Here is a 16,364-nt window from a genome sequence, read left to right on the forward strand (position 1 = left end):
CTCCCCCGCAATACCTCCATAAAAAAATTGTTGTCCTGGGATTTTTATTTTTTATTTTTGTTTTTGGATCATTAGAGAAGTAATTTAGCTTGGGAAGACATTGCTGATCCTGCCCTAATTTTTTCAGTCGATTAGTTGATCTAAACAGAGAATTTGACCTAGATTAGCAATGTCTACCCAAGCTAAATTACTTCTCTAAAGATACAAAAACACAAATCAAAAATGAAAATCTCTGGACAACAATTTTTTTACAGAGGTATATCATGGGTCCCGGACTAAAGGCTGTGACAGGTGGCTAACCATTGCCAAAACAGTAACAGATAAGTATAACAGGAAAAAATTCTCCACAGACAGTCACACCACACATAAGAGGCTGAGAGATCCTTCAAGCACTGTGCAATATGCGTCATGAACTGTCAGTAACTGAGAAAGAGTTGCTGCTTGGGGGCGGGGAACTGGGGGAGTGTCAGGAGTGTTGCATTGTTTACACCACCACACTAGTGACACACATCCTCAAGCTGACACATGCAGGTCATCAAGGCATTGTAAAACCAAAGATGTGCCAGAAAGTATGATTTCCTCTTTTAACAAGTAGAATATCTGATATCCAGCTGTCTCCTTTACCAAGTGCCAGGGCCGTAGTGAACTGACTGCATCAAAGATCACGGAGGACACACATGCTCACAATGGCCAGGCCCTGAGTGTGCGCTGATTTCACCTCTCTTTCCAATGGTCTTCTGCTCCTTAACCATGTGGATAATTACAGCAAATATCCCAAGGTGAAAGTTATGCAATCAGGTTCAGCTAAAGAAGTCATGCTCAAGTTAGAACAGATACTTCCTACTCTTGGGAATACAAGTGGGAATCAGAATGCGCCCAGTCTAGAGGGGGTCCTCAACTTGTGTTGACTCAGAGGAATACCGAAGTCTGGCTTCCATGCAAGTGATGACTACTTTTCTGAGACAGTCACCTGATATGCACATTTCTGATACAACAAAGCCACCGGAAGGTGTAATGGACTCTAGGGACAGTCAACCTAAATATCTGTTGTGATCACCATCCTCTCAGGAATATTGAGATTTCCATGATAAAAATTTGCATTATGTTTGTTCTTGCAATTGGTTTCTGATCACTTTTTTGTGGCAGATAGCCAGACCATTTTTATAGGTCTGGTATTAGACAAGAGCTTTTCATTTTTCAAAAACGATATGCAGAATATGCTTAATTATTTGAATTTCGGCCAGCCTTTTATATTCATTGGTCTTTTATTTTTATTGAGTCATTCAAATGTTTCTTCCACTCACTACAGCATACAGCATGGGTCAACGGTCAAGCCACATCGCCCAGGGCCGATGGTCAGGCCACGTCAAACACTGACTGACTTTACTGTGAATGACCGCATTCCACTCTGGCACATGGTGCATATCCATACACAAAGTAGTTCCCTTCAGTGTCCAGGATTGCTATGGGAATGTGTACTTTTAGAGACCAACACATATTTTTGCTTTTCGTCATTTTTAGATTGACAAGGACCCGGCAGCTTCCCCATCAATTAAGTTTGGCAAAAACCATGACAAAACAAGCAGTGACAAAGCCAAAAGGCTGCAACCAACGGAGGCCGTACAGTCCAGAGAAGTGTCACTGGAACTTCAACTGGTCAATGGTCACTCAGAACCCTGAGACCCAGATGAATAGCACGAGGACTATGTGCTGAGAATATTAACATAAAGTGCATCTTAAATGTATTTGGAGGCTCATGACACTTTAAACATATATTGATAACCAGGTTACTCTTACATACGTAAGGATAATCTCGAATGGCGGGCCTTGTTTCTATATATACGGTCAGTTGAGTCTTGGGTATGAAGTTCAAGGTGCAGATCAGACGCTTTAGTTCTTTCGTTTATTTAGAAAAGGTTAGTTGTGCAGATGACTGACTATTTTAAAAGCCAGTAGCGGCTGCTGCTATAGTAAAGTGGTAGGGCGGGGGTGGCTTGGGGTTGGGTTTTAAAAATAAAATAAAAAGACGTACTTGCCGCTCCGGTCCCGCTGCTGGCCGCCTTGTTGCTCCTCACGCGCCAGAAGTAGATGGGCTTCACTACACAGGCTCCCCATCCAATCCAGATGCAGCTCTCATGCTATGCCTAACATAAGAGAAGCACCTGGATTGGCCTGAGCAGGCTGGTTTAACGCTCGCTCGGGCACAGGGATCCTGCAGCTTTTCTCTAACCCGGCTGTACAACACAGCTGGGTTGGATAAACCTAAGTGTGCATGTCTGTTTGGCCGGCCTAAGACAGCCGGCCAAACTGACATGCACACTTATAAGTGACTACCACTCCTACCTACTGCTGACGTGACGCTCATCAGCATGGCTCCACCCCGCCCTAACCTTGGCATGGCTGACCATAAGGTAAGAAAAATAAAATGGTTTTATTATCATTTTATTTTTCAGTGGGGCGGCAGCAGAGGAGCCACCCTTGTTTAAAGCATTAAAATGTAACGACTCTATAAAAAGATAATAATGCTCACTTATTTCCATCCGGACAAACGTATTTTCACTTTATGAAAACAGGCATGTTTATACGCAAAACGCACAAAAATACCATACATCTTAAGGAGGAAAGCGGCCCTACAGGAAGGCGGGGAACTCAAACTGACTACATTAGAAAGAAAACTGCAGTTATGAAATGAAATACAAGAGCTGAGCCTATCTCTGGAAGCAGGAAGATGATTAAGTCAAGACATTAAAATCGCATTTCCTTAATTACATTTGGGCTCATGGAGCACAGAAGAACAATTCAGGAAATCTGCTCGTGTCATACTCGTCAGAAATGCTCTGAAGTGCAGGCCTCACTAGAAACGAAGCCGAAAACGGGCGAACACAAAAAGTAAAACAGGAGCATACATTAACTGAATGTGATAATTTGTAATTTTGACTTCAACTGTAAAATATATGAATTGATACAGTTGTTTTGTTACGAGCAGTACATTCATAGCAGATCTTTTCTATATGGCAACCTTGCTGTTTTTTTTGTTGCTGATTTATATAGCGCGAACTCGACCGGAATGTATTGGGGCGCTTCACATGAGCATCAGTTACGTTACACAAGGACACATTCAATTTTTTTTTTTTTGGGAGGGGGGGGGGGTTCCAGCTCCAAGGTCGGCAGTCTAGCCCGGAGTCTCCCCACTGTTGCAGTGTTCAAACATTTCTTATGGCTGGTAAAAGTTTAAAAGAATGCCTTTCACGTCTGACCTGTTCATAGTGGACAGAATGAACTAAAAAGCACCATAGTAGCTAAAGGCTTTTAACATTTTTCACTACTTAAATTGATTAAAAAAAATCCAGGAACCCAAAGATTTTCTTAGCAGCAAGCCACTGGTGCTGCCGAATGATGAGATTGTCAAATAACAAGGCTACCTACTTTTTATTCCACCTCATGCTTCTATCTTTCTAAGTTAACCTGTCTATCTCACTCTTGCAGGTTCTTTTTCATCCCTGCTTCCTCTCTTTGTCTCTGTCTTACATCTTTCTCTTCCTCCTTCTTTCTTCCTGTCTGACTTTCTCTGTCTTGCTCTGGGTCGAAGTCTGATGCTGATCAATAGGTCCTGATCGTCAACAATTAGTGTAGGTGCACACCACTGCAACCACAGCCACAAATTAGGCAATGGCACTTTTATTCCGGAAGCTATGGGACTGTATGGTGAATTCATACTTGCTAGCACACTGATTCCTTCTGCCATGTAGGACAGAATTCTGAAAGTTGGGCCTTCTACCTCAGTGAACAGCTCTACCCATACCAGACACGTAGTTGAAACTTGCCAGCTTGCCCCATACATTTGTTGAAGGACACACATGGAAACACACTATAGAGGGCAGTTTACCTGTACATTGATAACAATTTCTCATTAAACCTCAGACAGGTTTCAGCCTACTTGCACCCCGTTAGTGGGATGCAGATTGAGTCGTACGGAATGCAGCCCAGAGTAATTACCAGTGGTGTTGATCAATTCAAATACTTTGTTGTTTGTTGAAGTAGATGCCCCAAGCAGTGGCGGCTGCCTTGGAACGGGGGTGATGCTGGGGCGGGACATGTGAAAAAAAAATAATAATAAACTTACCTGTGAACGCCACTGCTGCCGCCTCTCCTCCATCCTCTTCTCTTGGCAACGGCAGCACGGAATGGAAGCACCCAGTCTCCCAGACTCTGCTGGCCAATAATGACTCTGCTGTCGCAGAATGACAGCAGTGTCGTGATTGGTCTGAGCACCGTGGTTTGGTGCTCAGACGGGGGAAGGGAGGCTGTGCATGTTCTCCACCCAGGCTGTGCATTACAGCCGAGTGGAGAAAATTCAAAGTGTGCATGACTAATTGGCCAGCGCAAGAGGGCCCGAAACCATCATGGTACTTAGAGAGTGCAAACCACTCCTCCCTCTGCTCTGGCCAGCCCAGCCCCACCCCAGCCTGGCTCCCAGTCTGCACTGAAAAATAAAATGATAACGTCATGTCATCATTTCATTTTTATTTTTTTGCACTGCACAAAAAGCAGTGGGGCAACGCTCCTCCACCGTTGCAGAGAAGCCGCCATTGGCCCCAAGTGTGATGGATGTGCATGTATGTGGAAATTTAGCTTGCAAACTGAACATTATCTGCGCCATCTTGCCTCTCCCCAGCGCCACGCATAGCAAATGCACGATCGCCATTTTAGGCACCCCACTCTCTCTCCCCGCTCACTCTCGATCGCCAGCGCTTTCCCCCGGCGCTGCGAGCATCCCCCGCGCGCCGGCCACCCCCGCTCTCTCATACAGGCCATAAACCCTCTCCTTCTGCGCGACCCTGCTACGGGACCATTTCCGACCGACAACCCATACATGGTCATGCCTCTCCTTTGATAACCCCCTTCCTCTGCGCCCCATTGTCCGAACTGGTCCCAGGCCATCACCTAGCCCTGCGGATGCAGTTTATTGCCCCTACTGTAAGGGAAACACCCCGCATCAAAGGGATTACAGTAGATCAAAGCCCCTACCCCCTGAGACCCGGCCGGTTGCACACACCCCCGGGAATTAGCGGAATTCCCTGCTGCGCGATAGCCATCTCCCACTGCGGGTAGGGTGGGAACCTCTACTGTAACCATGTGTGGGATCGGATCTGAGCCGGGGCTTCAGGGGATGTTCTTTCAGGCATCAAGAGAATCTCAAGAATGTACTATATGTAATAAAGCAATAAACCGGTGTATAAGAGACCAGGTCTCAGAGATGCGGTTAGAGCACCTCGTGACGATACCTTGCTGTCTGATCTGATGTGTTCTGCTCCGACGGAATAAAACTTTGTTTCCTGCCTTCCAGTCTCCGGCGCCTGCCTCTTTTATTGGTAAATTATCAAGTGGTATGAGAGGCGATTACCGCCGGGCAAATACTTGAAAGGTTATCAACTGAAACTGCCGCTACCATTTAACAATGGCGTCCCAAACGTGGGGCCCATCAGCGACACGTGGATCCAGTGGGAGAGGTCCCGACGACAGAGTGAACGACTGCAACGATCGGGAGAGCTCCTGCCCAATAGACCCTCGTCTGGCAGCCGATCATCCGAACTTCACTGGTTCCGAGCAGACCTCTCTCGAGTGATCTACGGTCCTGACTGGGAACCATCAGGAGTGCCGCGGCAAATACGGAGAGTAGAGGACGATCGGGCGCTGGAGGCGGAAGACGAGAAACTGTCCACGCGGTCCGGGTAAGGTCGTGATACACGACAAATTGAGAAATAATTGATTGATTGTTTGATGCTTTGGAAATACTAGTATTGCTCATTGATTGTGCTCATTGATTGTTCTCTTTGAGATATTCGCTGTCTACAAACGGGGAGGAGTAGAAATACTCTCTCTCTCTCCCTTTGCAGATAGTGAAGGGTAGGTAACGCAGACTTTTGTCCCCGTTGAAACCCGTCGTGCCTATCTTTATCTCCCCATTGATTGATTGTCCGAACATTGATTGTTTTGGAGAATAGTGCTTTTTGAGATATTCTCTGTTTGCAAATAACGAAGAATAGAGATATTCTGTCTAGTCTTTGCAAATAGTGAAGGGTAGGTAATGCTGACTTTTGTCCCCGTTGAAACCCGTCATGCCTATCTTTATCTCCCATTGATTGATTGATTGATTGATTGTCCGAACACTAGTTGTTCGATATTGGTTCTTTGGAGGTATTCTCTGCTTGCAAATAACGAAGAATAGAGATATTCTGTCTAGTCTTTGCAAGCAGTGAAAGGATAGGTAGTGCTGACTTTTGTCCCCGTTGAAACCCGTCATGCCTATCTTCTCCCCACTGATTGGTAGTTGGTTCTGCCCGGACCGCTTATTAGAGGTGAACCATCCGGCTCCACTGGAGGGCACCCCTAATAAGGACATGTTCACTAAATATGGACTAGTCGCCGTAGCTTATACCAAGCTATGGCATAAATATACAAAGAAGGACCCCGAGAGTCAGTGGCCACTGATGGGATCCTTCGACGACCATAAGATAGAGGCGCTAGAAATAGCTCTGCGTAGCAATAAGACGACGCCTACTATGCTTGACAGTATCGGCATGTGGCGCAAAGAAGCGACGCAACGGAAAAAGAGGGAAGAAGTAAAAGCAGAAAAGGAATTACGAAAGGCAGCTCACCTTGCCGCTAGAAAGTTAGAAGAAGACATAAAGGAGAGAAGGGAAACTAAACTAAGACAGGAGCCCGAAACCTCAGGCCAGTACGCTGTTAGGATCCCTTCTTTGCTCTACCCTGAGTTGTCCTCCAAGCAGCGAACGAATGACGAGTTACTGTTAGGTCCCCCGATCATTTACATGCCCCCTCCGTATGCACCCTCCCAATCGATAGTGCAACACCCACAACCCCCGAACACGAGCGAAAGCAGTACAGGGGCCTCGGCCCTCACGGCCTCCACGCCAGCTGAGCCTCTTGTGCCGAACCCAACGTCGACTACAACGCTAGACGACCATGAGATAGGAAAGAAAGAGTCCACCAGAATGAATCGATTAACTAAGGCTGAACGAACAGGAATCGACAAGATAGTAAAGGCACTGGTAGGATCCTTTTTGACCTTACAAAAACTAAAATAACGCTAGGAGTTAGCCCTTTGTGGGATATATGAAACCAAGGGAAGGAGTCAAGCTCACGGTCGAGACGACCGCGAGGTAGCCCGACTCCATTACTCTCGCTACCTAAACATGTCTGCCCTACTGCCCACCCCGCCCAATAAGCATGACAAAATCCCGCACAAACGGAAGCCTGCTGACACCCACCATCGACGTCACCAAACTAGGGCTAGATCGCGCACAATTGGGCTATGTTATTTTTCCGATTGCACAGTAACCTCCTTGTGCTCGTCATCAGACTACAAATATGTACAAACACTCCAACGAAGTAATGTAGTTATAACATTTTAATAACTTATAGGATATAACAAACACACCAACAGGGTAAACAGGTTAAAACACGTTTTAAAACAACTATTTACATGACAGTCTGCTGCAACCTCCATCCCAAAGCCTTAACGTCCACGTGACACCGTCCTCGCCTCTCCTTCCTCGAAATTGCAACATTGGCCTGTTTTGGGCGGTCCCTCTTAGTTGACTTTGGGCTATAAAAGCCATGCAAAAATCCCTTGACATCAGTGGCGGGCGATTGTGCGAATAGGCCGGAGGCTATACGAAGTGCCGAAGTTCTGGCAACACCAAGGCGGAGCCCGCCACGCTGTGCGGGCCTTTCCGCTTTCTCTTCTTCTTTCTTTAATGAGGGCTGGTGCCCTGGCGGGGGGAGGCGACGCGGACGGGCCTCCCCCACCTCCCCAGGTGGAGGCTCGCCGGCAGATGAGGGCACCCCAACCGCATCTTTCACACGTCAGCCAGCTGAGTTGCGCCCTGCCACTTCATTCGCCGTTCGGCTGAGCCGGCACCCCTGCACGCGGCCGCCAGGCAACCACCCAAGCACCGGGTTCACCAGGACTGCCGCTAGCACCCGACGTGAGGAGTGGGCCCCCGCAGCAAGGTAATCGGGGACCCACCCCGGTGGTGATACCATCCAAACTGCTGTCGTCACTGCTACTGGAATCACCCCGGTGGCAGTACCATCCGAACTGCCGCTGTTACTGCTGCTGGCTCCTCTCCGGTGACTGTACCGAAGAGCTGCTGCTACTGCTGCCCTTGAACTCCGGCGGTTGACCCCTCCGGTTCCAGGCCTGGCCCACCGTGAGACTATTCTGGACTCGAAAGCTTGTTTGCTAGGGCATGGGCCCCACCCTTGACAGAACGCTCCCCTCAGCCTTGCAGAATTGGTTGGAGTCATTTGACATTCGACTCCTGCGGACTTCCGGTAAGGACAAAACCACCACCATTGCTCTTTTTGCCCCCGGGCGGCAGCCACCTTGCCTCCGCTTGGTGCAGTGAGACAGTAGAGCGTCGGCGGAAGAACCCGCCTGCTGCCCCGCCCTAAGAACAAACCGTGGCATTGCTACAAGGTTGCAGTGACGCCATGCTGACGCAAAGTTGACGCTAACGAAAGTTCTCGAACTACCGAAAGGAATTCTGGTTCAACAGCTAATTCATGGAAAGACTTAGACTGTGCACTGGCCCGACCCCGCCCCAAGATGGCGCTGATGTAGGAGTGGCCTACAACTCCTTGTGGCGTTCCAGCCACGTGACATTTGTGTTAAAAAGAGATATATAAATATATGTATGCGATGCTTTCACACATGATGGTGGGGGAGAGGGGGGGGGGAACCGATTTTTATGTTAATCTAGTGTTGCTCATGTTGCTCGACGCCTCTCGCACCGTGGCCGGCCTATAGCGGCTGTAGGCCCGTATTTCTACACTGACATTGTTTTAAATAAAGGGCTTCTTAAAAAGGAATTACGGAATCAGTGTCATGACTAATCATCTGGGTTGTTGAAGGTTTCTCTTTTAAATAAAAGATTGTCACTCCTAAGCGAAAGCATACAGATAATACGGACTTAATTTGCCTAAAATATTTTTGTTTAACGGAATTTGTACCCATCACGCCTGCCCCCCTTTTTCCAAGAATTGTCAAATCAATAATGAACTATAACTTAAGGTATATGTCACACGCAAGGTATGGTATCCCGCACCATAATACACGACCAATTGAGAAATACATGCATGACCAGGGAACCCGAATTTAGGAGATGAATGAACTAGAGCATCTTTGCCTCGAACTAAAGAATAATAGGTCCGTGGTATTACCCACCCCTGCGGCTAGCCTGGTACATGGTAGGTAGAACTTTTCGTGTCTGCGCGCGCTGGGGTATTTTGAATACTGCACCTCCCCTCCCCTCTTATTTTCCCCTCTATAGGTCACGACGAAGTTCCGACTGAAGAGTGGAGTGGACATGGACCGCACCAAGTTCAATATCAGGGAAAACATAGACAAACGTTGTGAGATAGTGCGTAAAATTACAGACCACCATTGGGAACATGAAAAACTGTATGATATGATTGTGCGTGTGTACTACGATTATACGATATGAATGTGTATGCATTTCATGTTCGGGTCACTTGAAGAGAGCGTCATTGTATGATTGAAGTGCGCGTCCACCGATCAAAGGGAGGAGAATAAAGGGTCAGACAACCCATAAGATAAACGACAAAATACTAAAGGTACGCAGCATGCATAGGAATAGAGGACAGGAAAAGAGAGGTCCCCGTGCTCGACGCAGCCCTGAGTCTCCGTCTTGATGCATGTACTGTCACACCCTATCTGGCATTTGTGTGTACGTGATCACCGAATTTATGTCTTTTCCCCGCTTGTGTTTTCTTACATGGAACAGACCCATGCTACTCCATGTTGTGTGTGCACCAAGTGGCCTATTATCTTACCCATCTCTCTCTCTCTCTCGTTTTGTGTCGTATGTATGCCAAAATAGCCTACTTGATTCTCATTCTCTCTCTCTCTCTCTCTCTCTCTCTCTCTCTCTCTCTCTCTCTCTCTCTCTCTCTCTCTCTCTCTCTCTCTCTCTCTCTCTCTCTCTCTCTCTCTCTCTCTCTCTCTCTCTCTCTCTCTCTCTCTCTCTCTCTCTCTCTCTCTCTCTCTCTCTCTCTCTCTCTCTCTCTCTCTCTCTCTCTCTCTCTCTCTCTCTCTCTCTCTTTTGACAGAAACAAAAACGACCATACTTTACCACGTTACTACCTCTCCTTTTTACAAACGTTAAGCCTAATCGTCTGAGAAGGAAAGGACAGGTAAGACGACTGATGTCTCCCAATCTGACCCTCAACACGGGGACTATATGTCAGTGGTTTTTGTTCTTAAGGGACACCATCTCCACCGCCCAGAATTACCCCTGACCAATTAGCCCGAAATAGAATGTCTAAAGCACCCTGTTCTCCCAAAGATAACTCCAGCCCTATACTAGCCGCCTCAGAGTATCCCGAACGAAACAGCTGATGGCCCTGTTTTAAACTGATAAAGGGTCACCTACTGTATGAAAAGGATACTCGTGAACGCATGACCGTAGCACCTCACACTTACGGGTATTACCAAACCTTGTATTATAGGGCGCAGAAACTGACACCTAGAAGGCCAGACGATGGACAGGGACACCCACAGAACCCTGCACCACAGCAGTAATTAATAGATTAGTAACACGCACCTTAACACCAGAGTTAATAGACACCAATCATATAGTAACAGATAAGAGCATTTCCGCAACTACTCAGTGGTTGGGAGAGAGAATGAAGTATGTAAATGTCTTCCCTGCCAAAATCCCTAAGACTTTCGTTTCTTATAACCTATTCAAGGATAACCTGCAGCCATCGGAAGAGAGGGGTCGGACGTGACGCACAGTCTGGCTGCGGATCATAAAGCATCTATGACATCGACCAAGGGGGAAGCGACGAAGCAAAAAGGGTGTGAGACGAGACACCATTATCAGAACGATAAGCGCGAAGGGCTACATCGAGGCCCCTGCCCACTGACCAGCGTGCCTGAAGTCTCAACCCATCGGGCCCGATTGATGGGCCCAGTGCTGAAAGATTCTGCTCTCCTTGGTCCGCATTTTTGATCCGATCCCACGCCACCCCATTCTCTCTTCCTCTTTCATTTGGACTATGACTTTGACCTACTACCGAGGAACAAAAGGCCGGCACCCTGTCTCAAAGTACCTGTGGTGAACTGTGTTAAGGAACAGGACTGTGATCAAAGAACAGTGAGTGGTCACACCCTGCCACGTGAGAAATCGGATTTGAGCTGGACCTTAGCTCCACCGCCGGTGCTCAACAGTGCCAACGAAAGAAGAACAACAATGAGAGCTTACCAGTGATAGCTCTTTATAAAACAAGGACACTGGAAAGAAGGACCCATGTCAAAGTTGAAAATCCTCTCCCAACCACCTTATTATATTAACTATCTTCTTCATGATGTTGCATCAATCACTTTCGACTGTACACTGAGAAGTTAAGAAAATGTAACTTTGTATAGTAACATTCATACAACACCAGCCATGTACACGACTATACTGCAACTTTGAATGTACTTCCTCCTCGCCTACTTTATCAAACTTTATGAGACAATGTACAAATGTGTCAGATTACTCCTGCCTACCCTAAAGACTCTGTATCTTTAAATGTATGACGAACATTGACGATACTGTAACTGAAAGGCTAACAAAGGTGAATATTGGCCGGACAAGCTGGCGAGATATGTTAAAAGGGAGGACTGTGGAAATTTAGCTTGCAAACTGAACATTATCTGCGCCATCTTGCCTCTCCCCAGCGCCACACATAGCAAATGCACGATCGCCATTTTAGGCACCCCACTCTCTCTCCCCGCTCACTCTCGATCGCCAGCGCTTTCCCCCGGCGCTGCGAGCCTCCCCCGCGCGCCGGCCACCCCCGCTCTCTCATACAGGCCATAAACCCTCTCCTTCTGCGCGACCCTGCTACGGGACCACTTCCGACCGACAACCCATACATGGTCATGCCTCTCCTTTGATAACCCCCTTCCTCTGCGCCCCATTGTCCGAACTGGTCCCAGGCCATCACCTAGCCCTGCGGATGCAGTTTATTGCCCCTACTGTAAGGGAAACACCCCGCATCAAAGGGATTACAGTAGATCAAAGCCCCTACCCCCTGAGACCCGGCCGGTTGCACACACCCCCGGGAATTAGCGGAATTCCCTGCTGCGCGATAGCCATCTCCCACTGCGGGTAGGGTGGGAACCTCTACTGTAACCATGTGTGGGATCGGATCTGAGCCGGGGCTTCAGGGGATGTTCTTTCAGGCATCAAGAGAATCTCAAGAATGTACTATATGTAATAAAGCAATAAACCGGTGTATAAGAGACCAGGTCTCAGAGATGCGGTTAGAGCACCTCGTGACGATACCTTGCTGTCTGATCTGATGTGTTCTGCTCCGACGGAATAAAACTTTGTTTCCTGCCTTCCAGTCTCCGGCGCCTGCCTCTTTTATTGGTAAATTATCGAGTGGTATGAGAGGCGATTACCGCCGGGCAAATACTTGAAAGGTTATCAACTGAAACTGCCGCTACCATTTAACATGTAGTGCAATTAAGCAAAGATCTAATAGCTCTCACTTCACAACCGTAATTCCATCCTAGACTGATTCGCTTCTCTCCCCATCTCACCTCCTGTAATTATGTGTTTCTGATCTCTTTTGCATTTGTACATGCCCACTGTCCGAAGTTCGCTTTGTATACCTAACTGCACATCTCCATATTCTCACAAGTTTGCTATGAAACTTGTTGCAATGCACAGCCCTCCGTGGTCTTCGTATCTTAACGTGTCTTCTATAAATATCTCTAATCAAGTGAGTATATGAACATAAGAGGCAAAGAATTCCATAGGAACAAGGGGATATTTAGCTTCACTTAAAAAAGAAGTTGTTGACAATAACTCACCCCCTTTGCTACACCCACCTACCTCATAAAAGCATTGGGGAGTGGTGTGGTGCAGCGGCCAGAGCGCTGACTCAAGACCACGGGGCTCACGTTCGGTCGCCGGCGGCAGCACAGCTCTCGTAAGTGTAGGAGCACAAAAGAGCCACTTTTGTCTTGTCTTCTTGTGGTGTCCCGTCTTCCTGCTGTATCCAATGTGTCTCTTTGTATTTCATAATTAACTTAGATAAAAGTCCCTCTAATCAGCATCATGTGACTCTGGGCAATAGCTCACTGAATGATCTCGACGGCCCCCAGCGCTCTGAAACCTTAAGGGGTGATATGTTTGCTTTTACAAATAGGAATTATTATTAATATTATTCACAGGATGAAGAATCTGGAGGATTCCCATTTAGCTCTAAAAGGGAAGCATCCACTTGCATGACCCAGCAAACAGACACTGGGCTATTAACACACATGCAAGGGAAACAAGATTTCACCTCCATTGTGTAAAACCTGAAGAAAGCACTGGAGCTAAACAACTTCACAATTTAAAGGTCTGGAAATGGCTCTAACAAGATCGGCAAAGATATGCACGCAACAAATTTGGTGGAAAGACAAAAACTACATCCCACATATGGAGAAATTCCAGTGGGACCAATTTATTGAGCACACTCCTAGACATCCAACAGGTCAAAGCTGCTGTGTAAATGATGAATGTTTCACTATACAGAAACTCCATAACAATACAAATCACTCACACTGTAACCAGGGTACACAAGTAACTTAGGTGGTTCGGCCTGAGGGGTGAGCACTACCACTACTAGCCACACTTTTCTGTAATATAACAGCACTCTTAAGTAGTAGTTCCGACTCCTAACACCGTGCAAAAAGCTAATCTGTAATAGAGAACATCATTTGTTACAAAGGAAACGAAATTTGGAAAATTGCACTTGCAACATCTTTGAAAAAGTCATAAATTGAGCTTGGGCAGGTCTGCAAAAAGGATATTTGTCTGTTGTAGCCACCTCTGAACACGTCTATGCCCCAGAGACTAAAGGACATCTGTCAAAATCTCAAAATTACTGAATTTTGAGGGCCTTAATCTTGACTCCAAGCCCTTGAGCGTACACAGTACAACCACATTAAAATGCTAATAACCTAGCGCTAATGAGCAATTTTCTTGGCCTTTGCCATGTCTGTTTTCCAAATTTTTGTCAGTATCAGGATTGACCATATCTGTGATGTCTGATGCAATTAAAGGGACTTTGCCTAAGTTAATTATGAAACAAAGAGACAAATTGGCTACAGCAAGAGCATGAGACTTCACACAAAGATGATACATAAGCGGTACTTTTGTGCTCCTACGCTAAAGATACTGCCAAGGACTACTGCTCACCAGTAAGTAAAATGGGTCTCCAACAGAATTTGAGAATTAATTAGATTCGCGCTGCACAGAGAGCTAATGTAGAGCGATTTAAGCAGCTACCCAAGCCGATATTTTGGGATCAAAACTGCAGCAAATATTATCCATATGATTTGTTGAAGTTAATAGGGATACAGTGCGGTACTGCTCCTCCTCATTACAATTTAGACCAAAGTTGGTCATGAACATAAAATAAAACATCAAACAAAATTCAGAGCGACAAAGGACTTTCCTCCAAGTCAATCAATCAATCAGGATTTATAAAGCACGGCTAATCACCCGATAGGGTATCCAGGCGCTTGCAGGTCCCGGAGACTTATTCAAAACCCAGGTCTTGATGGACATTCAGAATTCCGGAAGTGAGGCGATGGTCCGGAGGTGCGTGGCATTGATGTGAATATAATGTGAATATAATGACCTGAATTTACCTGCATGCTGCTGGTCTACAGCACTCCATGACTTGCCATAACCGTAAGGCAGGTGTGTCCTCAAGTAACTGCTGGGAGAAGGAGGCGAGGAACTGACCGGAGACAAAGGGGGAGAGTCTGTTTCCTGCTGTGAGAAAACCAAAGAAGATTTGCATAAGACCAACCAAGTTAAGAGAATTACAAGCAGTAGGGAAATAAATGCAATCAGCAACAAAATTAAAGAAAATGTTCTTCCTGATTTACTCAGATGCTCAAATGTTATAATGCTCTTACGAGGCTCGATTTACAGAGGTGTTTGCACATCCTAAGTCAAGTCTAAGTGTGCAAATACAAGTGCAAATTCACGTTTTTAATTAAAAAAATATGAATTTTCGGTGGTAAATGTATCTAGCCACACATAAAACTACACCAGCATCATGTAATATCACTTATGACTGTGAGCAAACTTGTTAGAAGGAAAGGGGTGTGGACCGGATTGACTGCCTAGATAGGTACATTTGATGGCATTTGCAAATTTTGGTTTGCATATTCCAACCCATAATACAATCGGAGATTTAGTAAAGAAAAGGGCCTGAGCAAGTCCTTATTAAGAGTGGTAACAGGGATAGACCAACTACAAAATTACACAGATGTAGGGAAAGGGGCTTTACTGCAGGGAAAACATATCCCCAATGAAGAACTTAAAAAAAAGTTTTGTAAGGGCAGTTGTGCATTGTATTCATGCCTGCCTATTACTTTTACATGATAATTCCAAAAAAGTCTGAATTTTATCCAAACATAGACATAAGTATAGGAGTAAATTTCAGACATTTTTGTGAACTGGGCGCAACATTTTGAGTTAGTAAACATTTTATCGCAGGATTTAAGTATTTCACAGAACATATTTTAAAAAATTGATAACATTTCCCAACTGGACAAAATAATCATTTTGTTGGAACACAATCGCACTCCCCCCTCAACTGAAACGCCAGATAGAGGAGTGGGGCAGAAAAGGAAGGGTGGGGTTGAACAAAACAGCACCCCCTCAGTGCCTTGAGACCCTCACGACTGAGTAGCGCGCTTTATAAACCCCTGATTGATTGAATCAATTGTTCATACTCATAGCTAAAATTACTGTTATCTGAACAGGATATTTATCAATGGATGTCCCTGCACAGGCTTAGGTGGGTCACTCAGAATCATGTCTGGCTTAAAGAAGGGGGGGGGGGGGGGGGCGGAGCTTGCCGCAGCACAAGATGGCTGCGTGAAAGACGAGCTCCACAAGCCATCGACACTATGCAGTAAATATCCTCACATCCGTAACTGCCATTTCCTTATGAACGAGTAATGATGACAGAATATGCTTGGGGCTACTCTCCGATACCTCCACTGAGGCTGCAGTCCGCGCAGAAGTGGGAGACCATGACTGCGACCTTCGCTGTCGATGATCGCACTGAGCTGCGGCCCTGGTAGACTTCCACGACCGGACAGGGGCCCTGCCTCACGTGGACTGGGGACACGATCGGAGTCCCCTAAACTGTGGCACCACATCGCACTCATAGGGCTTCTGCCGGCGGCGACGGCTTTCTGCGGTGTCGTTCCCGAGAAGAGGCCCCTTTCTGAACGGGCCTGGTGTCGC

At 46.5% G+C, this 16,364-nt stretch overlaps 1 protein-coding gene across 4 annotated transcripts in view; it reads right to left on the reverse strand.

Moving 5' to 3' along the window:
* Positions 1–16,364, reverse strand: part of REPS2 (RALBP1 associated Eps domain containing 2) — an 856,334-nt gene that overhangs the window by 508,404 nt on the left and 331,566 nt on the right. For 3 of the 4 annotated variants that reach the window (XM_085622671.1, XM_085622669.1, XM_085622670.1), the window contains one exon: positions 14,747–14,873. In XM_085622671.1, the coding sequence (XP_085478797.1) occupies positions 14,747–14,873 (127 nt within the window). The remainder of the gene's footprint in view (positions 1–14,746; positions 14,874–16,364) is intronic. The other variant, XM_085622668.1, reaches the window with a different exon arrangement.

The sequence above is a fragment of the Triturus cristatus genome, chromosome 8 (genome assembly GCF_964204655.1).
Source record: "Triturus cristatus chromosome 8, aTriCri1.1, whole genome shotgun sequence".
Lineage (NCBI taxonomy): Eukaryota > Metazoa > Chordata > Amphibia > Caudata > Salamandridae > Triturus > Triturus cristatus.